Source organism: Serinus canaria, chromosome 8, assembly GCF_022539315.1.
Source record: "Serinus canaria isolate serCan28SL12 chromosome 8, serCan2020, whole genome shotgun sequence".
Classification (NCBI taxonomy): Eukaryota; Metazoa; Chordata; class Aves; order Passeriformes; family Fringillidae; genus Serinus; species Serinus canaria.
This window is the reverse complement of record NC_066322.1, coordinates 11,265,489-11,292,210: the sequence shown is the minus strand read 5'-3', so window position 1 is coordinate 11,292,210 and position 26,722 is coordinate 11,265,489. Positions and strand designations below refer to the sequence as shown.

Genomic DNA, 26,722 nt, shown 5'->3' with positions numbered 1-26,722 from the left:
TACCTGGCTGCCACTGTGACAAGTGGTGGTTTTCCCTTGGTGTCAAAGGGACACACATGCACAAACAACGTGAAGGGTCGTGAGACAGGCTCATAAAAATTTATTCCTGCTGCAATGTGAAACTTAAGGAAAGAGAACATGGGCCATTTTGACATTAGGCTGCTTAAGAACTTTGCTATAAGCTCTAAGAGAAGTTCAATCTGTTTTTTACATGAAAAGAAGCACTTGTGTTAATTGCGTAACTATAAAAACCTGAGATGTGCTAATTTGTTGAAGAGAAATGGATTAGGCTGGAGAGAAGAATACTTTGACATTGAATGATGAGCTGTCCTTCTTTCATAGGAAAAAGAGGAGATTTTTTTTTCAAGGTCTCATCTCACAGTAAGGATTTTGATGAAGTAATGTAAAGTCGCTGTGACCTGACTCATAAATATAAATAAATTTATGTACAGCAATACAATAATGTACCCGTGATCATATTTAGCTTGATTAATATGTAAACAGCATGACTTGGATTATTAAAGGTCATCTTTCAAGAATGGATCTTGTGCATTTATTAGCCTCTGGTTATCAGTTTGTTCAGTTAAACTAAAGAAGCCATGATAACCTTGATACCTTTATGAGATATATGAGCTCTCTCCAGCTCCAGAACCACAGCAGCAACATCTGCACTTGGTGAAAAGGGGCAGGCTCCTCCTTATGCTCCAGTAGTTTGAAAAATAGGAAAAATCAACTGTCACCAAGTTCTGACAGTTTAATAACATAGTGAAACAAGTATGTTTGAGATAACAAGCTTTTCTACTTCAAAAGCTAAGTCAAAATTTCAGACTATGTTAAGCTGTTTGTGAAAACCTGTATCTTTAATTTGGTCAGAATAGCAACAGCCCTCTCCAACCTCAAATTCATGATGCACAAATTTAAAAATTAATATTAAGGCACAGCAGTGATCTTGAAACTCCTTCCTAGTCAGCTCAAGTGAGAATGTGTGACAGGTGCTCTTCCATGCCAAAACACAGATGACCTGAATTTTTGCAGCTTCGTTACAAATTCTTGAAATTTGCCATCTTAATTCCACAAATCCAGTTTCTGCTTTGAGCATGCTAGCCCAAACAGCCCTCACACCTTCACCACGTACAGCCTCACTTGAGTAGCATAAATATACATTATCAAGCATAGAAAATGGAATTTCAGCATAATACTGGTAAAAACCTAAATCTATTCCAGTATGTCTGATAACCCATTTTCACCAAGATACAGAAATAACGTATAACCCTGAGGTCTGCATTTGAAGAAAAGCTACAGTGAATCTCAACAGAGAAGAAAACGCAATATCCAGAATTATCCTGAGGTTGTGCATTTGGAAATGTTGTTTGTGTAGGATGATCCTCTTCAAACAAAATGTCCATTTAATCAATAGTAAATTGAGCTGAAAACAACACATAGCTTTGAAAACATTTCAGGAAGACATCCAATATTTTTGGGATTCAAGCCAACAGCAATGGAATGAACAGAAGGTAGCGTAGGTGGGGTAAATGGGGCCTAGCTGCCACCTCATCAAATGCTTATAACAGTCAAACCCCTATAACAATCCATTAAAAACATATCTGGGGACTCATTTAGTAGCTGACATCCCGCCTGGATTTTCCTCACGCATCTTTTGTCAAACATTATGAATGCTCCTCGTGTTTAAGACTCACCGGTCCTTTCCCGTCTCCCGCTTAAACACCGCGTCGCAGTAACTCATGCGCTTCTCCGTCGTCACGTAGATTTTGGCACTTGGGTAGCTGTCAACAGTTTTCTTCAGCATGTTGTACACAATGCCATTTCCATCCCTCCTCATGTTTCGAAAAGGACCCCAGATCACGTAGACGGTGTTGTTGGTTTCTTTGAAAAAGTACTCGGGGTTCTTGAGCAGGAGAGGCACGCTTGTGTGCGAGACCACTCTTACGGTTGTCCTCTTCCCAACATCTTCCTCATAGCCCTTTGTGGGAGCATTGTTCATCCTCCATATGCAGGAGGACTTGTCTATCTCAGTGCCCACCCTCTGGCCAGCCATCTGTCCCGAGTTGGAAACAATGGCACAGAGGTCACAGTCAAGTTGTAGAGGCTGGAAGACAGGAAACAATAATTTATATTGCAAGTTTTTCTCTGTAAAATGTGAAGATTCAAAATTCAGTTAAAAGAAAAACAGGTCCAGTACAACAAATAGATAGCAATGCTTCTCTTTAAAAAAACAAAACCACAATCCCCACGTGGCAGAGCTGCTCGAAAACTCTACCACTACAAATGCAAACCTTTTCAGTGAAATAGAAAAGTTCCAATCTTTGCCTCTGTTCCCACCTTGCAGAGTCAACTATACAGATAATAATTCCTTTTTTCCCTCTAAATGTTACTCTTTTTACTGAAAAACCAAGGAAATAAACAGTAGAAAGCAACATTTAGATCAATGACTTCTCTTTTAACAAGGTGTTGCCAGCATAGGAAAGAAACCTACTGAGAAAGTAATGCTGAAAGTTTAACTGTACATTAATTGTGTTTGTGTCTGAATGAACAGTTCCCAAATTTGTGACAGAAGTTGAATGCAAAATGTATCTCTAATAAGCAATCTAATAGTATGAATATCCTGTAGTTGAAAAGGATATGTGGACAGAGGAGTATGTTGTTCTCTCCAGAGAGTGGTTATGATCCATGGAAAATGACAGGTAGAGGGACTGGTGACACCTGAACTAGGAACTTAATCCTGAAAAAACTATAGTCAAAGAGAGTATTTTGTGACCATGTTCTAGAGCGCTATTACTCCAGTATGAATTGAAAATAGAAAAAATAATCTAACAGAGATATAAGGACCTATCTGATTTTCCATTTGTCAAAGTATAAAGAGTAAATGTCTTTTCATTGTTTTGTACCTACAGACTAAAAGGAAATGCCCTCTATTTAAACTGGATTGTATAAAGAGCTCAGTCAGAAATTGAAATCAAATGAGAACTAGACCCATCAAAAAAAAAAAAAAAAAAAACCAAAAAACCAACAGAAGATCATCTAGGTCAGAGATAACCAACAATTTTTTGTATGGTCACAGACTTGATCCTCTGTTATGCTCACAACTGGGAGGCAGTGACCTCAGTTTAGTGGTTTTTAGGAAAAATTCCCTTCACATTTGTTGAACATTTACTCTGACAGGATTCTAGGTGCTTTTCTGATCAGACTTGTGGTTATTTCTTTTCAAAATCAAACCTTATTTAGCTGCTGTGGATGAATAGCCTGCCTACATTTGACCACTATAACCTTAGGATGCAATTGCTGACAAAAACCCGAATTCTTTGATAAGGGGGAATAATGCAAGGACAAGAGACAAACATCTTAAGAAAGCCAAACTGTAAGAGCTAAAATACCTCATCTTTGGGTGACAAATATTGTACTGAATTAAGGTGCATCCTGCATGACTTGTGCAGTAAACCTTAAAATTTCAAAGCTTTGATTTCTCTGCTTTGATTGATTTGATTTCGTTATGTGGCTGGTTCAGGAAAACATTCTTTCCTAAATCAGTAGCTAAAGATTCCTGATTGAATGCAAAAGCATTGTCAATGTTTCCCTTACAGAACACTATGCATTTTTTTAAAGCTGGTATAGTTTTAGAGAGCTGTCCTGCATGGCTCTCTGACAGCAGGGATGAAATCCCAGGAGATGCAGCTGAATGCAGCAGCCTTTCTGTTTACTGCTTACTTACAGAAATTCTCTCTAAGATACATTATGAGGACATGGCTGGGTGACCTAAACAAATCCATGAGCATAACTCATATTCTAGGATGAAGTGAATTGTTACAGACCCAGCAGATTAATTTATAGCTTTCAGGCTGAACTTTCAAACTAACAAATGCTGAATATGAAACTGCTAGATAGGAAAAGCCAATTTGGTCAACAATCTGGTTCCATTTAAATTTGTCTCAGCCTCAGAGCTGCTTTTTTCACTAAATTCTTCCTTCTCCATTAAAATGAAGCCGCTCTCTTAAATTTAGAATTGTTTGAATTTCCTCACCTTAGTTAGAAATGCATTGCACATTTTCTATTCACTCAGTGCAACTGTTCTGCTTGAATAAGCTGAGTACACTCACTCCTGCAACTGTGTCCCCTGGTTTTCTAGCTCTTTTGTGGTGATTCATTTATCTTGTTCCAATTTATAAAGTGCTTTCATAATACTGCATGCCTACACTAGGTCAACATATAATCTGCTCTTCTTGAACAGAGTCAGAGGCTAACCCTCTCCCAGCTCTATCTCAAAATAAATATTTTTTACAATGTAGAGATTTTACATGTCCCAATATGCACATTTCCCAACAGAGATCCCAGACAGAGTTAGAAGACTGACACCCACGATAGATATTCCACTGACTCCAGAATCATCCACTGTCTTCATCATCTTTTTGCATCATATCTCCCTCAACAGATGAGAAAACAAACATCAATATTCACTCACTGAACCCCATTTGGAGACAGGCCACCAGTTTGTGGTGCTGGTTTGTCACAGTTGAGAAGGGTGGTTTTGGAAACACACACATACAATATAAATGGGTCTGCCAGGCAGTCCTGGCTGCCCTCTCATCTGCAGAGATGGTCCAGCAGCAGTGGGACTGAAACAGACTGGCAGGACCACACTGAAACTTGTGCTGTTACTGCTTATCCTCCGTGGACCAGAAAATCAGGCCAAGGTTCACCTCTCACAAGATCTTCATTCACTTGCACCACAGATACACAAGTTAAAGACAAAATATTAAGAACCATTCAGGTTTTCTTCTCTTGTCATGTACTTACAGACATTTATCTCACCTCTAAACATCAAGGGGGCTGAGCTATTATTGCTGCTAGGAAACTGCTCATTTTTTTGCTGACCAGAAGGATGTAGAAGACCTCAGTAGAGAAGCTGGGTATGGTTCTGACAAATACTCCCATCTTTTTCCTGAATGATACATTGTGACTGTTGAGGAACACTTATATTTTAATCAGTAAAGAAAATGAAATGTCTGACCTTTCCACATCCTGTGCAAGCTTACAGACAATAGAAAAGATAATTAAAACTGTGAATTAGAACTTGCAAAACAGTGCCATTTCTCTAGCAAAGAGAAATAGCTGTGTAATAAAGGTCACTTATCAAACAGTTCTAGTTATTAAATCTTTGCATTTAGCACTGAAGTGTCTTCACAGAATCAAAGGTCAAATCATTAAATAACAAAATCAGCCAGAATTAGAAAAGGTCACAAGCAAATCCAACTAAACTAGGTCACAAAGCATGATTCTCTTCCACACAGGATTTCATTATTTGGAAAATTGCTTACTTTCCAAATTTGACAACTCCCCCACTATTTCCAGTGTCTCCAACAGGAGACTGAAATTCCAGCTACAGAACCATTGAACCATTTGCATGGGTGGATTTCCCAATGGCACAGATCTTGGATCACCAAGTTTCCCAGCCACAGCCCTGTACATCTGCTGAGGTCCACGTGGGGATGATCTCAGGCCAGGTCTCTGAACCACAGAATAACGTCTGGGCAGACCAGACACAGGCCAAGCTCTGGTCTCAGCTGAGACTGCCAGATTCACTTCCCAGCTGGACCAAACCCAGCTCAGGACCACTGCAGATGGAATTTCCACTAATGAAAAGCTGCATTTCTCTTGTGGCTCCTTAGCACTATAGACTGGCAGTGAGCTCTCTCCAACCACCAACTGTTCCGCTCTGAATCCCACAACTAATCACGCAGATAGTTGGGAAACTCACACTAAACTTTCTCCATTGTTACTTTAACAATATGATTGTAATTTTGTAAATTGGACGCAATGCCCATTCACTACATAATGAGGCAATTATTAGCAGCTTGCCACATATTAATTTGCTCCTTTAATGTTGAAACAAATGAGATCTTTTCTTATAATCATCCTATTTGAGTGAATTCTAACAAAGCCGATTGAACAAAGCTCCAGAGAGACTTTCTTTATTTCAATGCCATTTATTCTTCTACTCTTCTTGCATGTCTTTAGAGTTTCAGAGGATACAACATTTATAATGATGCCAACAGGGAATAGATTTTGCCTTTATTCTTCTTGATGTTCTTTTGAGGTCTTTGAAATGAAAGGTACAAGAGAGGCATTAACCGTCTGGCATTGTTTTTATTGCTTTCCTCTACTTTACAAGCAAAAAATGTATTTTAATTTTTCCTGTGTTTCAGTGATTAAACAAGCTGGTTTTATCTACACTTACTCAATTTCTGCAGACCTCTGATTGGGAGAAAAGACTTGCCAAGCTTTTCTAGGAAAAAATCCAGCACATTAAAAGAAAAGAAAGATAGTATTTGTGTATTCACCCAGCAAGAACTACCAAATTAGTACAGCACTGTATCTAACTTATACTATATTACTAATGTAATATATGTAACATCAAGCAAATGTAACATCAAGCAAAAAGTGATAGAAATTATAAAAATGGCAGGTCTGATTACCCTGAGTTTGTGTTTGTTCCCTCTTCCCCCCTACGGCAGTATTGTGGGGTTTTTTACCTTCAGCATTTGATTTTGGTCCTAGCCCTCAGCATCACATCTCAGCAAACATCTCTGTCTTCATAAAATTTAATGTTAAGATTTCATAAAGATTTTAACATTTTGACATTATTTTGAAATGAGCCCAGCGTCAACATGCATCCATTTCCAAATAAATAGAATATGATCTGCTTCTTCATAAGACTGTTCCTGAGACTCAAGTACCTGGGATATTTTATTTAGATGAATGTCACTGATATGTACATGAGTTCTAGCAGAAAGTTTTTATTTAAATAAATAAAATGGATAAATAAATAGAATGAATTAAAAATAATAAATAAATAAATAAATTGAATGAATTGGAAGGGAGTGCATAGGAGGCACATAATGGGACTAATCTTACAGCAGGAGACCGAATAAATAACCATATTTGGAAGTCTCTCCGTATGCACTGACCCAGTTGTTACAGAACTGTTTGATTTGCAGCTCTGGTTACAGCTCATTAAAGGGGCTGCACCATCCCTTTGCCTGAACAAGTATCTTGTGGATTCCTCATGTCAGTGGTAAAAAGACAGAAAAACAAAGGAAGTTCGGACTTTGAGCAGAGGTTGAAACTTGTGGGCCAAAATCACCCACCCCACCTAAACTTTCAACCAGCAAGTGTATTTTTGAAACATTTTAGTTTTCTTTCTCATGGAAAGGGGAAAAAAAACCAAACCAGAAACTCAAACCTTCCAAACACGAATCACAGTGCAAAGTGATGCAGTGTCATCTTTCTCACTTCTGAGGCGGCTCCAGACAACTCCATGCCAGCTCCTACCTCTTTCAAGATACAGCACAGCAAATGCTCACCAGAATGTTGTTGATTTTGCTGCTCCTACTGGGAACAATAGAGGCAGCTTTGAAACAAAGCAAGAATTAAGTACATCTCCTGATACCAAGGGCCGAAAACCAAATGCCTCAAATATACGTGAGAAAACTCTGAGTAGAAAGAATCAAGTATGTAACCTATAAAGAATATAAATGCATTTTAAGTATTTTCCACTACTTTATTATGAGGCAAAAATTGAGATGTCAAAGATCATGATAATCTCACAAAGCAAAATTTACAAGAATTGAATAAAAGCCATACCCACCTTGATCAAAATATCTTAACTTTCTATTTTTCAAAAATTGTATTTAATAATTTTCTAAAATAGAGTTTAAATGCTCCCCCAATTGAAAATGTTGCTTTATTGTGAAAAGGTGAAAGAATGGGAGTTCACACTAACAAAACAGTCCCTTTCACTTTTGTAATTTTTCCTGATTTCCAGCTGAAACTCTATGGAAACAGACACCTTTTAAATAAGCCTACACTAGTATTTTCTTCTGGAATAACAAACTATTGGAACACTCTTGATAGCTCTATTGGTAAAAAAGGCTTAAAAATACAAAGGTGGCAGGGAGTAAATAAGAAGAGGAGAAACTGTTCTGCCTCTGCATGGAGGGTTAATGAAGCAAGGAAGCTGCCAGATTCAGGGCTTCAAGTACAACAGAAAGACCCAGGAGAGGCAGAGCTCAGAGGACGGGTGGTCAACAGCTCTGAAGGACTTAGGGCACTGAGAGAGAGGCAGGTGAAGAAAGTTTTTGCCCTAAGGCATTTCCTGAAGGATGTGAAGACCTGTCCTGCACTTGCACTCTCAGTCAGCCTGCAGAAAACCCATTTTCCTTTGGTCTCAGGCACCTGGCAAACTGCCCTGTCCCTAGGCAGGATGGCAGAAGGGACGTGCTCTTATTTACATCCATGTCACAGAAGGGGGAGAAATAAATGGAAAGAACACACAGAAGAGAAAGAGAACACAAAAAATTTCAGACACCTGTGAAATGGCAGAATGTAGTTTAGTGTTAAAAGCAAAACAGGTAAGGGGAAGAAGGATTTGAGAAAAAAACGATATATATAGCTGAGAAGATAAACCAAGATGTTTGGGAATGCAATCCAGCAAAGAAGAAGCAAAACTCCTGAACTTATAAACTAACTGTTGTGAAGAAAACTAAATCAGACATGTCAGTCAAATAATTTAGGAATGAAGAGGCAGAGATAAAAGCTTTTGTCCTTTACACTGCAACTGCCCAAGGAGAAAACAGATGAAAATGGATAAGTTCAGTCCAGTATATAGTACTACAGTTTGTAGGTAACTAGAAACCCTGACATCCCCAGGCATGCAGATGTCTGCACCTTCAGACCCACACAATGATCACCTCTGAACTGGAAGAAAAGCAGAATACTCTCTGGCATATATATTAAAAAAAAATCAGCATAAAGAGACAAGTACACCCAAGAACATATGTGGAAATCTTCCTGTCAAACACTGGTGAGGATTGAATTGTTATGGAAGGGAGGCAAACTCCATCATGCACACCCTATGCAGACAAGTTCACAAAGCAGGCACTAAAATAGCATTCACTCTGAAAAACAGCCTATGAAAAAAATTAACTTCACACCTGAACAAAATGGAAAACCAACCAAACAACATTAGTTCTAGAGTACACCTGACTTCATCCCAAAGGTTTAGCTGATGACCATAAATAACCAGAATGTTTGTGACACTTCATCTATCACCCATTTACGAACACACAGGGTTTAAAATATCATGACTTTGTAATAGTTCAAAAGCCGGGAATTCTTCCAACCAAATACTGCTTGCTGAATGCTGAACCCAGTAAGTCATTTATCTTAACATCCACCACTTTGTTCACCTGCCCTCAGTGCTACGTGATGACTTTTGAATTTTGTGCACAAAAGTTCCTGGAAAAACACCACGTAAACCAGACACTGTCCATCAAACAGCACAAACAACTTAGAGTGCAACACAAGCTGATCCTAACAATGGCACCCCTTTTGTCACTCTGCTGCAGAACTGTGGTTGCAAGAGTACTTTTGCTACCACAAAACACGTCACTTGATTCAGCAGGTTATTGGTATCATAATATTTAACTCTAATTCATCTTCTGCAATTCTCTGTATCACATTTCTTTTCTGCTTTTTACACTTAGTAATAAGAAAGATAACAACTGTTTCTTCTCTATACAGACATATTTGCTCAGCAAACAATATAAACCACCAGGAGGTAAAATGTCACAACTCAAGGACTCAAGGAGACATAAAAGGGAGGAATGTCCTGTTAGCACACGGGCTGAATAGCAAATGAATCTCAGTACAAAAGGACAAAAACAATTTTTCACACCCAATACCATCCATGTGTGGCAGCAGAGCAGAGGTAACATGTAACACATAATCCTTCCTTACAGAGTGGACTCTAGAAAGACATCCTTGACAGCAACCAAGGCCAAAAGAACTCTACCCACAAAAACTGTTTTTCCTTTGCAAGTAATAGTAAATATCTCTGCAAAAAAATTAATGGGAATTCCTACAGTGAACATGCCTACTGGAAGACTATGTCTAAGGAATTCCCTGTCACATATGGAAAACATGAGTTACTCTAACTGCTGACTTTAATTTGTATTTATTATAAATACCCGCAGATGGCGGTAAAGTATATAATGTATACAGCAGATTTGTTCCAAGTTTGCTTCCTCTAACAACCTCCTATTATCAGCACTCACCATTAATCATGGACCATTATCTAGGAACTTAGTTGGCTGAATCACAGATGCAGGAATGCCTGTAAGGCCTCTAATCTAAATACAGTTGAAAAAATTAGACTCACAAATAAACTAGGGGACTTCTAATATGAAACTTACATCTTATTTCAGGTCAATTTATTTGGGATTTGATATGGGGAAACAATATCAAGGTAAGCAGCAAAAACTATCACAAAAGCTCTCTTTTATTGAACCCCCTCTCCTTCTTTCCCATGAAAACCCACCTAACAGGCTGGAAGCCTAACCTCTAATTTATTTTGGTTCCATGCTGTCTAGACCTATTATTTAATTTTGTCTCTCTTGGTGGTCTATCTGAAAAATTATTTGTATGCATGGACGGAAAGTGATAAGCTAAAATGCTAATTATCCATTTTTTTCTGAAATTAAAAGAATTATAATATCCATGCCAGGAATGAGAATAAGGTTTATTACAGTAGCTTTAAAACCAGTGGCATTTTTCATTTGACAAAGTGAGCTTTAAGAAGCTTTTTAAGTCCAGTGTTTTTAACTACACGATGCCTTATCTAAAAGAGAATACACAGTTACTTCTGACCACGTTTATTTGCTTTCACTGGTACATTGGCAATATTTGCAGTACCACCCTATGACTGTCATCGGTAAAAATGTCTAAAATTTTCTCTAAAAATGTAATTTCAGGTTAAAATTTCACTTAGAAAGTCTTAGACAAAAAATTTAATTGTTTGAAATATCTTCTATTTTAAAATAATAAAATAATTTCCATTTCAGAAAGATACAGAATTAAATCACCATTTTGTCAGACACCTGAAATTTCAAACACTATGGCAACGGACACTAAGACAAAAGTTTTAAATGGATTAGAAAGTTCTGCTTAAATTATTAGGCAGATGTGTTTTACGTTTTCTTAAGTCATTAAAGAAAGCCTTGAAGCATAGCTGCATATTTTAAAACTTTGAAATTTAAGGTCTGTTAAAAAAAAAAAAAAATCAGTGTATCTATACTGACTTCTGATTGCTTTTGCATCACTGCCTTGGTGCAAATGTCCACCAAGCAGCTTTTAATCAGTGCAGATTTCATGCAGACAGCAGTCTAAATCACGGGCTAACAACATCTGCAGTAACTCGGTAAGCGGAAACTCAAGTGGGAACCACTGGGGTTAAGTGACTTGTAAATAATGGAAAGATCCTTCTGTGTCAGATCTTCCTCATGGAGCTCGACAGGGCAGCTTCTGCTCCTGCCACATCCCAAACAGGCTCACAGAAAAGCCTTTACTGGAGAAAAGCCCCTGAGCTCAGGGGCCTCTGTCAAACCTTTCTGAAGTCAAGGTCCTCGTGCACGTCTGTGCATCCTCAGCACAGAGCTCAGAACCAAACCATGGCCTGAGGTGCTGACTATCACACACACACACAAATGAGCTGGTAAGTTATGAGGTGAAACCTGCTAGAAGCAATTGCCAAACAAAATCTTATTAAAAGATTAAAATAATAAACCCTATCAATCTTTTCTCCACTACATAGTCTGGCCTGACAGGGACATAGTTGCAAGATATAAACAAGACTACTTCCAAAATGGGTATTTATAATAATATAGCTCTTCTACCTACAATTTAAATTTTTAAGAGAGGAGTTAATTTTTAGTCCTCCATACATCTTCAAAAGAAAAATACCACTGCAATATACCTATACACTGACTTTCTGGGTAAATCCATGGCACATTCATTGCCTCCACTATAGTTAAAAGTAAAACTCCCACTGACATGACCAAAGACTTCATGGAGATTTCTCTCAGCATAGGAATTTTGGGAAGAGAAATTTGGATTTGCAGTTCATGGATGGACAAGGTTCCAAAATCATGGTGCTTCTCCTTCGCCTCTCAGAAGCCTCTCAGCTGGGATTCAGCTTCAACCCATGAGAAGGATGCAGAGTGCTTTCTGGATATGTTACCTGCTCACAAAGCCAGAACACAGTGCTCCTTCTCTGTGTGTGAGCACACATACTGATGTTCTGGGCTGGATGGACTTCCCTGGTCCCTACTGGAACTATTTCCTGCCCCAAGTCTGTCTCTGGGATGGACGTCTTGGAGGCTGTGTTGGCTTCCCTGCTGGCATCACATTCTACACTTCCACTCTGCTTGTGAGTGCACAGAGCTTGTGGAGGTTTCTTTGTTTTGTTATTTTAGACTGTTGGCTTTAATGTAGCTTGTGATCCTAGTGCTTCCAAGGACTGTAATGACAGCAGGATCTTTGGAACTTGAAAAGCAATCTTAAAGGTCAACATAAGCTCATCAGTGGCTCTGTAACTCACACTGATGCAGCAATGACTACCATGGCTCTGACAAAACAGGGTCTGGGGGAGAGCAACTTGAGAAAGAAAATCAGAGCCCTCGGAGAGCATCTGCCTGCTGTGGCTTGCTGGCACTATGAGTATGGCAGAATACATCTCAGCTGAGGGCCTTGAAAGAGAAGAGGCCATGGAATACTGAGGACTGCCTTCTAAGCAAACAAGTTGTGCCTCTCCTCTTGTCCTCCTTCTGGAGCAATGCTGCTCCACACTACAGGCTCTGCTGCACCTCAAGTACCAAGAGCTCCCAATTGCACACTGGGATCTGAGAGGGGAAGTTCCACCTCACTGCCACAAAGCTGGTGTGAGGGACTCGGGGATGCAGCTGAGTAAGGAAAAAAAAAATCAGCTGAAGTCAATTAATTATAAAATAATCATCCAAAGAAAATGAACAGGTGTCTAGGTTATAGCTTATGCTGAGGAAAAGCATAGAAATAACATTTCTTCACTTCTGTGAACAGTATACAAGAGAAAACTTCTCCATGCTCAACGTTAGCTCTATGTTCTCCTTTGCTTAGGGACTTTAAAAAAAGCCCATACACATACATGTGTATTAACTACATCAAAAGGAGCAAGCCAGAGGGATGGAGGGTCTGGATTACGTATTAATTTTACTCTAAGAAAATATTTACAAAGCAAATGTTCAAGTTTTGGCATCCCCTCTCTCTGAGTCATACAGCAGTAGAATTAAAGATGCAGCATGAAGAAGTTTGTGTGTGTCTGTGTTCAGCTACCCCAGCATACATGGTGGCAGACATTCACAGTGTTCTCATGGCTACAACAGACCAAGGCAGATGAGTTGAGGAAAAAAACCTGATGGACTATATATATCCCATTAAAAAAGAATCCTTTTTTCAAGGAAAGCACTTTTATGACAGAGGGCAATTAAGCTTTGAAACAGGTGCCCAAAGGAGTCTTTGTTCCTAGAGATTTTCAAAGCTTGAAGAGGCAGAAACCTGACCTAACCTTGATGTTAGTCCTATTTATAGTTGATATTGGACAAGATGGCCTCCAGAGGTTATTTCCAACATACTTTTTTTCAGTAATTCTATAGTTCTATCACTATGAAGAACCAAGGGGAAGCTCAATTATTTTAATGAAAAAGACAGCACACATTTTTAATAATGAGGATTATTCAATGTCCTGGGGAACTTTTTTAGAAATAAAAGAACTCAAAATGACAACAAAATATTGAAAATTTAGTAATTAGTGAAAAATTATTCTTTTTTTTTTTCTTGTCTGTTCTTGGTTCTTTCTACTGCCTGTCACACACAAAATCATACAAAATACAGCAGGAGAGATAAACATTCCTAAAATGAAAACGGGCTAAAGATTTGATCTGCAAGTCCTATGAGAATCCTGCACAGAACCTACACCTAATAAATCTTATTCCAGATAAAATATTATTAGGCACAAGACTGGAATCCAGAATGACCACAGGTTCATTCCAGCTGGTTGTGGCACAGGGTAGGGGCAGGGAACATGGTGCAATTTCCCTCCTGGCATGTGTGAACCAGCACCTGGAGTTGTATCCAATAGACCATTACTTTGTAGGTGTTTGTAGAGAAAGCTAAGTTTATTGAGTCCTCCTCAGAGGTCTACTTTCTAAGGCTGTTAGCAGTGGACAGAAAGTGATAAATACCAGGCCATACCTGGAGACCAGTGCTGGCAGTTTTTGTTACTCCTTTTAGCTCCACTGACCAGCAGTGGTGCCTTCTTCACCAGTCCTGGGACATGGCTGAGATGCAGAAGTGGTGGCTCAACTGGACTCCAGGGAGAAGGGGAGTAAAAAGAGAGAAAAAGCCCCACTGATCCAGAATGAATCCAGGTCTTTTACAGAACAGAAATCTAAACTTCTGCCATGTGCTAGCGTCCACTGAGCAATAAGCCTGTGGCTTCACAGGCTCAGAAAGGGGAGGGATGAGGAGGAGAGGTATAGTCTAAGAAATCAAATGCACATGACATTCCAGAAAAAATGGGGAAAACTCCCATACCATCAGACCTTCAAAATTCCATCTATAAAACAGCAGAATTATAGAGGCTAAAAAATGTAGTATACTGAAAATCAATTCTGAAAAAGTAAGTCATACGTAAATACTGTATTTATCCCCTCCTCTTGTTTGCAGCAGCAAAATAATTGCTGACTCTGTCACAAGACCCTTGCAAAAATCCTGCAGACCACATTTTTCAAAAGAGCAATAATTAAAAAATAAAGTCCTGTGGTGCTTTTCCTCTCTAAGCCCTGTTTATGAATTCATAGCACAGCATGAAGGTTATTAAAATCCCATATGTGAGAACCACGCACGGCACAAGGAGATATGAATTGGCATTCCACAGAGATAATGCTATCTAATGGGCAAAACAAGGAGCACGACTCCATTCTTCTTCGGAGTACATTTGGAAAGGGCAAAGCATCTGCTGCTGCTGCTCATGGATACCTGACCAGACACAAGATATTTCTTCTCCTTACCTGTTGATTAACAAGTTAAATGTGAAGAGCATGGCTGTTATCTTGCCTTGATATTCCCAGGACACCCTTCTACCCACAAACCATTTGGAGGGGGTGGGGATTAAATGCTATTTGGGGTTATCCAGATAAATACAGTGACTATTAAACACTTTGCTGTTTACGTCCACATCCACACATTTCAAATCAAAATGTAATGAATTGTGGAGATAACCAATACACCTCACAAATTCTGGAGTACTGCCTATCCGATAATATAGTTATTTTTCCAAAATCATTCATTTATTTCCCATTTTATTGTTGAAGTAAAACAGTTAATGCTGTGCTTTATTTTAATGCCAAAACTGTTTTGATCCCACATAGCACAGAGCTATTTTGAACACTATCAGCAGCTGGAAAAACTTCAAGAAAAAGTGAGAACAACTGTTTTTGAAAAAAGGTTTATGAAAAAAAAAAAAAACAAACCAAGCTGGCAAAGCACAGAAAGGCACAAAAAATTTCCTCAATGTTCAAATACTCTGAAACTTTCGTTAAAGAGGAAGCAGTCCATGGTTCTAAAATCCTTGAGTCAAATTTAATGCATAAAACATACTCTACTTAAGGACACTGATCAAAGGTTTGTAAGGCTGTTTCCCTGCCTTGCATGTATGATCAATCAGCCATCAGCAGAGAGACCACAGGTGTCTGATGGGAGTCATCACTAATGCCAGAGATGGAAAGCACTCCAAAATAGAAAAGGCAGGATCTGCCATGAAGCAACAGGAGACAGAATCCTTTTCTGGCAGGATCAAAATCCATGTGCTTGCTTGGTTCTCTGCTATATTGCTGAGGAAGGGCTTCCTTCTCATCCATATCCCTATGATCACACAGTGCTGCTCAGCCCTCCCTTGAAACACCATTGCTAAAATTCAGAACTTGGATGAGAGCTGTGAAACTTGCATGCAGATATGAACTTTCTCTAATTTCAGGCCTGTTCAGATTCAGGATTCTCGTTTATACCAATTACACTTTTTCAGCTGCACCTTCCAATCTTGTCTCTAGGTGCTATCCCATCAGGATATCACAGCATCATTCAGCTGTGGAATCCTACCTACATGCCACAATCAACATCACTGTCAGAAATTATAACCTCTATCAATATTTTACAGATGCAAAGGAGGGAAGACAGTGAAAACAAATTAGGTTTCATAACTAAAATGAAAAATCCTTTCCCTCTAATGACTCCTGCCTTCCAAACTGTCTTTCTTTATGCATGAGACAATTTGACTTGGGATTTGCTTCCTGACTAGGCTTAGCTACATACTTTGGAACAAGACACCCACAATGAGAAATACATAAGACATAGCAATAAAATTCTGTAGCATGCCATGCCAAATAGAGGAGGTTATCCTTCCAATCACCCTCACAACTAAAGCTACACTCAGGCATTTAATACTGCTCCACAAGCAAGAGCTCTCTCCCTTCACCTTGCCACTTCATTTCTGCCAAGTCACAGAGCAAAATAAATATTAAGAAAAAAAAAATCTTCTATCAGTCTTTTAAATGCTTTTGGGAGAGAAATCACTTAGGAGTGATGTGTCAGGGCACCTTGTCTGCTTCTTTCTCTCCCTTTCTCAGTCAAAGGATGGAGTTAAAAAAGCAAGAGCACTTTTAAATGCTGTTTGGGGTATAAAATCCTCTGTCATCCATCCCTCACTAGGAAAAAAGTTTGAAAAGAAAAGCACTTAGAAGTTTTTTTTTGTCTCCATCTACACTATTCCTTTTCTTGGATGTGGTTTGAAATAAAAATAGAAACTAAATGCTATTTTCACTGTTTTGAAGTTCAAATCAGGCACGTCTCCTCTAATTTCTTCCATTTGTGTTTTCTCTGTAACAAATATTAATTTTGGTGCATACTGCATTCCATTTCTCTCTCTTTTTAATCTCAACATCCCCCTCCCAAGTAATGAGATTATGATGCTATAATCTTATTCTGAGCATAACCTTTGATTTCTATGGATTTCTATTCCAACAAAGATACATCCTTTCTGCTGGCCAGATGTCAGCAATATAAACATTTAGCTAATTTAATTGAAGCTTTAACTTCCTAAAGTGGGGCAGCCTTCAGTGCTGCCATGACAATGGCAGTCATCTCCAGAGCTACAAGTCACAAATGTGTGCTCAGTGGCAGCAAAACCATAAATACAGGTTTTAGCAACTAAAAAAAGCAAACATAATCCTGAGACATACATAAAGGGTTTTGAAATTATCTTTACACTCTGTTCAGCAGCACTGATAGTAAATTCAGCCTGGGCATTCAACTACAGCACAGATTTGGATCTGTTGCTGAAAAGCCAGAAAAAGCAAAAAGAATAATCCATACCACAGAAAAATTACCAGCAATGGAAGGAGAAGGAGAATGAGAATGAGAAGCTGTGATAAATGTTCCCAAATATGTAAAATATGCTGCAAAGGAGTCTTCACGTCTGTTCTACATTAGCAGGGTGCTAGCTAGATTTGGGTTAGACTTTAAGCAGCTTTCTTTATGAAACATAGTTATAAAAAGTCTTGCCAGGGGCACAATTACAAACTTGCTATCTCCAGAAGTCCTTTCTTATCCTGTTTGCTGCAATTCTGTGAGTTTTAGTAAGTTGATGTGCACACAGTACTTCACAACTTAGCCTTCTTGGGTGGCACTAAAGAAAGAAGGTGATGTTCTGTGCTGCAGTCTCTAGCTCAGCACTGTGCTCTGCACTGCATGGAAAAGCAGCTATCCAGGTATCCTTAACAAAAAGGTACCAGGACAGATGTATGTGTATGGATGGAACTCATGTTCTAGTAAAGCAACCTGCAATTTGGCAAACCTTGATCCTCAGACAGAGAAATCATTAAAATGAGAACAGATCAGGTTCTCATTTTAATGATTACAATGCAGCAGCAGCAAAGGTAACAGCTTCAAACATTTCAGAAAGTCAAGAATATTTTCCTAATTATTAACAGTTGTTTTAGTACAGTGTCACGCACTTCTGATTTTCAAGTTCAAGCTACAGCACAAGGAAACTGAAATACAAATATTCCCTAGCCCATCACCTTTTATGATTTATGCTGAAATCCTGCTTAAATGCAATAGAAGGATTGAAATCAACCCTTCTTTCCTGTATAACTATTCAAATGTTACCTGAAGCATTCCTAGCAAACCTCTGTTTCTTGACAACAGTAGATATGAAGCTGTCTTTGTGTAAAAGCTGTATTTCTTCATAGTTTATAATAGCTCTAGACTTGCCACCCTTTTCTTTTTTTCAGTACAAAGAATAGGAGAAATTGTGCAATAAAGTACCACTCATCATGAGTAAGGATGTCAAATTCTTTTCTATTGTAAGCTCTGTCAAATGATAAGCAATTAGACCCTGCTTTCAAGGTTGCTTAAATAAATACTATTTTGTATGAGTTACTTTTAAAAAAGCTGCCTGAAGTACATATCATAGTCTGGAATGGTGATATGTCTACACTAACTGTGGTGTTGAATGTGTATTTAAAGAATAAGAATTTCTATGTCTGCAAAAAAAAAAGTTGCTTTTAAAGTCAGTCTGAGGGTGTGCAATTTCACATGTTTTTGATCAGCTCTTCCCTGACACTTTTCCAAAGTCTTTGCCATATTGTTAGCATCATCTTCATATATAGCTGCCAGGGGAAAATGAATCAGATGCCACAAATTACTCAAGGGCAATGAAGCCCTAAAGGAACCTCCTGCGGAAAGTTTCTGACTGCAGAGCATAAGCCTGCTGTGCTCTAAAGTTCCTTGGTGGAATTCTCCTGTGAAGGCAAACATATGTTTGCTTACTGCAGACACCCTACACAATGCATGGTAAAGAAATGCCATTTTGTGGCTACTGCCTTTGACAATGTAGACAATAGAAAAGCATTTATGCATGTTTTAGAGCCTTTGCAAGGTGAATGATCCTACTGGCCTAGGAGGAACCCACAGGTTAAATTTGCATTTCATGGGTTGCATGGCTCCAAGTTGTTGCAAGTTTACCTGCTAATCAAGTAACTGTATCACTTGTAAAAACAGATACAGGGTTCCACAGGCAATAACCCTCCATAAAACACGAGTATTGTGCAGGATCTCTGATGCTCCCCTGCATCACAGAGGTCTTGTCATTCATGACTTTCAGTGCACCACCAAACAAAGCCCACCACTTGTGGAAATGCACGTGTAGAGACTGTGCTACACCAGATTTCCACATCCACCAGTGCAGCCGAACTTGTCCAGAGAACTCCAGGCTGGCCTCGACATGTGCAGATCAGTCACTGCAGGGAATGACTCCCCCTGCCAGAGATCAGCCTGTTCACAGCAGTTCCTGCATGGGAAGCAAATCCTGCACTCGCACAGAGCTCGCTGCAAACAGCACCATGCGCACACAGCGAGGGCTCCGCTACAGCGGGAGGAGAGGCTGTAAGGCAAAATAACAACTGCAGGCTTCAGAAAGACAGACTGAAAATGCTGATGTGCTTCAGTGTTTGGGATGTGATTATTCAATTACTGGCTTTGGGATGTGAGAATCAGATTCCCTTTTTTTGTGTGTGTGCTATCTTTGGCTTTACACTTGTAAACATTTAATGTAATAGCACAACAAGGTCGCTCTGTTCTGCACAATCATGATGAGATTTTCTCTAAGCCACAACCTTTACACCACTATTTCATTTATTTACTTGTATCTTCAGAGCACTATTTGTATTACCAGAATCTATAACACTGACAATTAAAAAAAGAAAAAATGTCCAATACCCACACCCAAGTTTGTATCAGTCTGATAATGCAGACAAAGGAACAGGCACAGAGGACTTAATTCTCCTTTAACACTAATATAAACTTGAAATTCTGGGTAAATCATTTATGCCAGTGGCAGAAATAAGAACCCTTCACTGTGAATTGTAAGCCACTACAGAGAGATCTGAACAAAGGAAGGTAAGAGACAGCACAAGTTTCTGCTGAAAAACTGCTGTGCTGAAGAGAGATACTGCTTCTGGTATATAACTGTACTTTTTACTTGTGTACTTTTTGCTGAGAACAAAAATATCAATTCTGTTCCCCAAAAGCATGATACATGAGAAATAATGAATGCAGATATCCTTCAAACCAAGATGGATTTTTTAAAAACACCTTTATCATAAACAGGAGATATTGTTAAAGGCTGTATAAAAGTACAGATGAGTGGTAATTAGCAACCCCCATGAAGAAGCAGTAAACAGCACAGAGCAGAAAAGATGTGGGTGCATTTTCAAATTTAGGAGTGTGAACTTTGGCAACCATATCCATTTCTGAACTGGTGGAGAGGCCATCAGGGTTACTTCTGATAGCAAGTCATTTCTCAAAGAAACATAAATTTTTCTTGTCTTGAAGGAAATGGATAACAAATGACATGTAACTCCCACTCCCTTGGACTCTAAGCCTAATAGTGTCACCTTAAATAGCACTTCCTTCTGAATAGGCCTCTCACAATCAGGAGCATTATCCCTGGAGTCAGCTATTGCTTATGTTCACTCAATCCCAAAATACTGCAGTTTGAGGCAACATTCATCTTTATGCAATTTTATTTGTGCTGTGTAACATTTGTTCACTCCTGTGGGGAGAATCCACAGACAGATATATGCAGGGTGGAAGGAATGGGAATAGAAGTTTAATAAGGCAGAAGGTAGGCAGGGATGGCAGGGAACATGAGAGGCCAAAGTCTCAAAGACAGTTAGCAACATATACAATATTTACCTTGTGGATCCTGGCTCAGGGGGCAATGTCTGAATTGACAGCTTTAAAGGCCAAGAGAAAGAGTTTGTCCTGTTCAAAGATTTGCTATAGATACCTGCCTGGGGTGGGGGAGAATTGAGGTGAAAGCAAACTCTTCTCAGTGATACCCAGTGACAGACCAAGATACAACGTGCATGAACAAAAATACAGGAAATTCCAGTCAAACATACTAAAAACTTTCCTCTTGTGAGGGTGGCTGGGCACTGGAACAGGTTGCCCAGAGATGCTGGGAAGTCACCATCCATGGAGGCATCCAAGCACAACTGGAGAGAGAGTCTGGAGCAATCTACACCAGCTGACTCTGCTTTGGGAGTGAACTCCAGAGCCTCCAAACCCAGAGGCAAATCCAGCAACCAACCCCAGCTGAGCTGTGCTCACAGGAAAAATCACTCAAGTGAGTTTGTGTGGGTTTTTTGAAGAGAGGAAGACCATGTGCAATAAAACCCTCTTGCTGTTCAGCAAAGAAAAAAGTGTACAGCTAGATGTAGTTTTTCTGGATCTCAATAACTGATTTGATACTGCTTCATCTAACAGATTGATTTCTAAAGTAGGAAAGCATGGCATTGAAAAAGACAGAAAACAGAGCTGGTTATAAATCTTTCCATAGACAAGGAAACAAGGATATCTATAAACAGAACATTCCAAGGTTTTACTGTAGAGAATGTGTAGTGCCATATGTGCACCTACCAGAACCACTTGAGCTTTTTTAATACAATTTTTTTGCCATTGCAAAGAAAATAAATCAGGGCATCTAACGTAAATAAAACATAAAAATAGAAATGGATAGTACAAACTTTCTACTAAGGAGAAAGACATGAACTTGCAACCTTCCATGCTAGCCAGAGGGCCTTTCTTCCACATAATGGAGTAATTTCCAGCATAACATGTATTTTCTGTCAGTGATAGACAATACATATATCTTAGATATGCAAATAGCATTTAGATTTTTTTAAAGCCTTCACTACATATTTTCATCTCTGCTAAAATGTATTTTATTGCTTTTTATTGTTAGCATAAAGCTAGTAATAAGCTGTATCTGCACAGATATTTGAAGAGAAAGATTCAGGTCCACAGGAGCTGATCTCAATTGGCTGCTTTTAAATGCAAGACTATGGAGAGCTGAAATCATAGCTGTGGGACAAAACATCAGCAAGCTCTGTGCAATCACCACACAAGAGTGGCCAAGTATTATACTGCAAAAACTCAAACATCTCTGTATCCACAGTGTAGCTAATTACACCAAATTGCACCAAAACGAGGAAGAATGAGGGATAGCAGTTCATTCAGACTGACTTCTGTTATTTTGTTTGGTTGCCCTGGTTTGGTTTTTTTGTGTTTTTTTTTTCCTTTTTTCTTTTTTCTTTTTTTTAAATTATGTATAGGTATCAGCCCGTGTTCTGGGAAGCTAACCAAGAAATTAAAATTTGTAAATACCACACATATCCAGGTTCATTTTGAAAGATTAAACCCATGTTTTTCCAAAGGGATTGGAAAGAAAAAAGAAAGAAAGAATGGTGAAGTGCAAGCTTCTGAGATGGAATGGTAGTAAAAATCACAGAGACTGAATCATAAAAGGAAAGAATGGACAGTACAATATCCATAACAAGGAATGGATCTGAAGGTTACAATAAATTATATACTAAAGCCAACTGTACAGTTTATTTTCAATTGGTGTCACTTTCTGAAACCACCACAGAGCAGGACCATGTTGCAAATACTTAAGTAAGAATCCTGAGCTGCTATTTGCAAGAAGGATGCTTACCGTGTATGAAAAATACAGCAGGAAATCAACCAAAATCACAGGTTTCTGTGACAGAAGCAAATAGTTTAAAAAAAAAAAAGAAAAAAAGGAAAGAGATTTCAGGGAATACTCATGCAGTGTAAATGTCTCCTAGCTTCACTGCCTTCAGTGCACATGCATTGACTACTTCCCTTTAAAATTTTTATCAGTTACAAATTTTTGGTAATTCAGCCAATACAGAATTTAGCATGTGCTTAAATGCTTTGGGATCCATTCCAAAACACATGAAAAAATCAATCTGGTTGTCTGGTTGGGGATGAGGCCCCTGTTAAATATATCTGGGGCTAAGCATGAGCTGAGGTGTTTTGCTAAACAAGTATCAGAGAGAAATAAAGATTTCACAGAGGTCCTTTCTGTCTGTCTAAGCACTTAAATGCTCCTAGCCCCTCCAAGGCAGTGAGTTTTAAACAATGTAAGGCAGTGTCATGTTAGTGCATTTGGACACTACAAGACAGCTCCTTGTAGAACCCTGAGTGCAGCAGCAGATTATGTTGTAAGTTCTGGGTAAGTACAGATGGGCTGGACCCACCATCCTTGTTTGTTATCATCTATCTGTGCTCTCTGTGCTACTGATTTTAGTTCCCAGGAACAGGAGTGACAGGGAAATGTGACACTACAAATCCTTAACTAGAAAATCTGGGTCACAACATTCAGCCATGGAGCTCAAATTAACAACGGTTCTGAAAAACTTCTGTCGTTTACATAAATGCCATTCACTCTCAGAGTCAGACCAACCTAAGTCTCAACCAAACATTCCAAAAGGCTTCACAATATGAGGCTATGCTATAATGTGATTCATTGCCAAATTATTTTCATACAGTTTCTAGAAGAAAAAGGTTTATAAGAATGGAAATCTTGGGAAAAGTCTGGTAAAATTGATATGAAAACTGCAATAAAAGAGTAAATATAATTTCAGAGTCAGCCATCTATTTTTACTGCATCTTTAGATAATTTGTGAAAGGCCAGAATTCATGTATGCTAAACAATCAAAAGAAAAAGATACAACTAAAGACAATACTAATGGAAAACTAAAATAAATGTTACGTTCTAGGTGCAAATAAAAGGTCACTTGCAGCTTATTTTCTGACACAAAACCAAAGCTACACTGTGCTTCCTTTGTTCCATTACTTGCCTAAAATCCATTTCCTTAAAGCAGAAAAAAAAAAATCCTTCATTCCTGTGAATCAATGTTTAATTATAGCACATTTGACTCTAAGTCCAAGAACTGGTTCTGCAAAAAAATAGAAACAGTGCTTTAAAGATGATGTCAGCACAGCTTGACACATAATATAGACACCTTTATTTGTGATTTCTTGTCACCATAATGACACCTTCTGACTTCAGGTAAAATCTTAGAAAAGGGAACGAAATTAATTGAGTTATGACTAACAAGACAGGGCAAGGTGAAAAAAGGCTCAGCTTTTCAGGCTTTCTAATGCTGAATCTATCACCTGGGTTTGTATTTGATGCTATGAATGCTGAAGATTACCCAACAGCACCAGCAGTCCCTTTGGTAGATCTAGCAGGAGCAGAAATGTAAGAATGTAGTTTTAGCAGGAAACAAGACTGCTTTAACTCTGCACCTTCTCAGGGACAGCCCATGCAGGGGGACAGGCACTGCTGCAGAGGAGGTGCCTGCAGGAATGGAGGCTGGCAAAGGTGGCTCCCACTCACCCCATATCCCTCCTTCTGCCCTGTGCTTAGCCAGGTGGGTGAAGGGGACCTGGTGGGTGACAACAGCAACTGAGACATGCAGGCATCCCCCTTCAGCCAGGAAGCACAGGGAGCACAGCCCTTGCTCAACCCTTGGCCATACTGATACTCAGGTGAGGCCAAATTTCAGAATATTGGAGTCCTACATCAGGTAGAGCACTTACAGTGCAGTTGTGGTGGAACAGCTCAGAGAACAGCATCAATGAAGCATGGAAATAATTTATATGCATGCACAAGACAAAAGTCTCAATAAAGCTTATTTACTTTCCTGTCCCTCAATTCTCCCTTCTCAGTCTCTCAATTCTTCTACTTCTGTTTTTATTGTTCTTCTGTGATATTCTGAAAAGTTCCACATCATACAGGCAGGTAATGTCCAGTCGAAAGCTGCACTTGAAAACCAAAGTATCTAACTGCAGTTCACAATTTTCCAAAAGAGGTGGATGAAAAAGAATTATTGTTTTAAATGAGGGTCATAGCTAAAGGCCACTCACACCCACGGGAGAAGAGTCTTATGAACATTAAAAGTTGTATCTCATTAAAAGTTGCTTTATCCAGACCATCATCAGCCATGAAGGCCTAGAAATAACCTAACACAGTGAGTAAGAAAACAGACTGCACTGCAAACATAACTTCCTAAAAATAATTAAGCAAAGAAAACAAATTCATTACCACCGATGTAAACCCTTCAAAGCTCTGGCAGCCCAAGGTTTCCTGCTCTGCAGTAAGATATCCAAGGCTCACTGCAAAGCCCTGTTTATCCAACTGCATTTCTCAGTGGTTCTACCTAATTAACAGTTTGGCAATGAAGGAGGCAATGGGGGAGCGTATATATGTAAATACACCAAAAATATGCTAGGGAACATTAAATGTGTAAAATCGAGCACTGAAAATTTAGGGAAGTGTCAGAATTAGAGTTGCTGTGCAGCCCTAATTGGGCAACCTTGTGTGCATGCACTGTGATACCATCTTTAATTACCCGACCACCTACGATTTTTTCCACTGGACCCCTGCCTGCAGTGACTGACATAATGAGCAGCTACTCAATGCCTTTGTTTTCTTGTTATTAGTCAATGTGTCCCCATGCCTCATTTATGGAGCATTATTCACACCCTGCTCTGAGACTTATTAATTTCTGCCTGGGCTGTCGTTCACTACTCACAGTAGCTCCTCCCTTCTCAAATACCATTCTAAAGAGAGACAGGAAAGATTGCATTGGCCCTCTTCAACTAAAGAGGTCTGAGAAATTTAAGTGAAAGTTTTAATTTAAATTAAGAAGAATACACTCACTGGCATACAGAACCTGCAGCAATTAGAATTCTTTGGTAATTTATATGTTGAAATTGTTTTCATTGACTTGAGCTATCTCTGTGCTTCATAAATCAGACCCAAGGGTCTCAAACTAAGCATTCAGAAAGCAAACACACACAATTAGTAGAAAACATGGCTTGATTAGATTGGAATCGCATGGAAATTCTGTAACAGAGGCAATAAAATACAGCAGCCAGCATTAACACCTGACTGTGACAGACTTGCCTTCCATTCCTGCAGTGTCCCAACTCCTTCACACATTTTAATTTCTTCAGCAAATGTGGCAGTAGTCCTAGCAACTTCTTTAAACATTTCCACCCAGCACCAAAAAAGGTAAAATCTGGACAATGAATGAGGCTGAAGTTATCCCACTCTGTAGAGCCATGAATGCATCAAAGAATTCTGAATCAGAAGTTGACAAGTGATATTATTTATGGCATTCTCCAGTTCCTGAACCTTGACTTTGCAACCCTACTTATGTCAACCTCAAATGTACAAAAGGATATTTAAAAAGCCAATAAATCTGTGCTTAGCATGAGAGTGACACCTGTGTTGTCCAGCAGGGCCAGAACCTGCCTATTCTCCACACAGATTTCAGTCAGTTGAATTAACACAGCAGTAATGGCAGCAGCAGAACACCACTCTCTACTTCAGGAGCCAGACTATTTTTCCTTTGTAATTATAATGCCATAATTGTTATTAGGAAAATATTTTTCCAACTAGCTCTAGTGAAAATATTTCCCCCTGACCAACTAATTTGTCATTAAGAAATAAAATATTCATATTAAAGAAGCATCCAAAATTTTTTGTCTAACAGATAGTCATGTTCCAAAATTCATTATGTAAACTAATTAAGTGGTATTTATCAAGACTGTGTTTTAAACTGCTTTTTGTGTCTTTCACACACCAGTTTTCCATTTTGCAATACAAATTATTCCCTGGACATACAAGCCCACCACCCCAGAAGCAAGGCAAAATAAAGTTTTGGACTCAGGAGCCCTGAGCTGTGGTCTGTCCTGCCCCTGACCTGCTCCAGGTCTCAGGTAAACAACAACCTCAATGTCTCACTTTGCCAATCTGCACAACAGAACTGCTTTGCTGTGTTAGTGTTTTTGAAGGAAAGCCTCTCCACAGGTAATGCTGTTTGAGATGGGGAAGTATTCA

General features: G+C 39.0%; 1 protein-coding gene across 1 annotated transcript in view; it reads right to left on the bottom strand.

Annotated features, from left to right (window-relative positions):
• Positions 1 to 26,722, bottom strand: part of ST6GALNAC3 (ST6 N-acetylgalactosaminide alpha-2,6-sialyltransferase 3) — a 211,745-nt gene that overhangs the window by 72,731 nt on the left and 112,292 nt on the right. Inside the window, exon 3 of the mRNA XM_050977596.1 lies at positions 1,698 to 2,107. Within this exon, the coding sequence (XP_050833553.1) occupies positions 1,698 to 2,107 (410 nt within the window). The remainder of the gene's footprint in view (positions 1 to 1,697; positions 2,108 to 26,722) is intronic.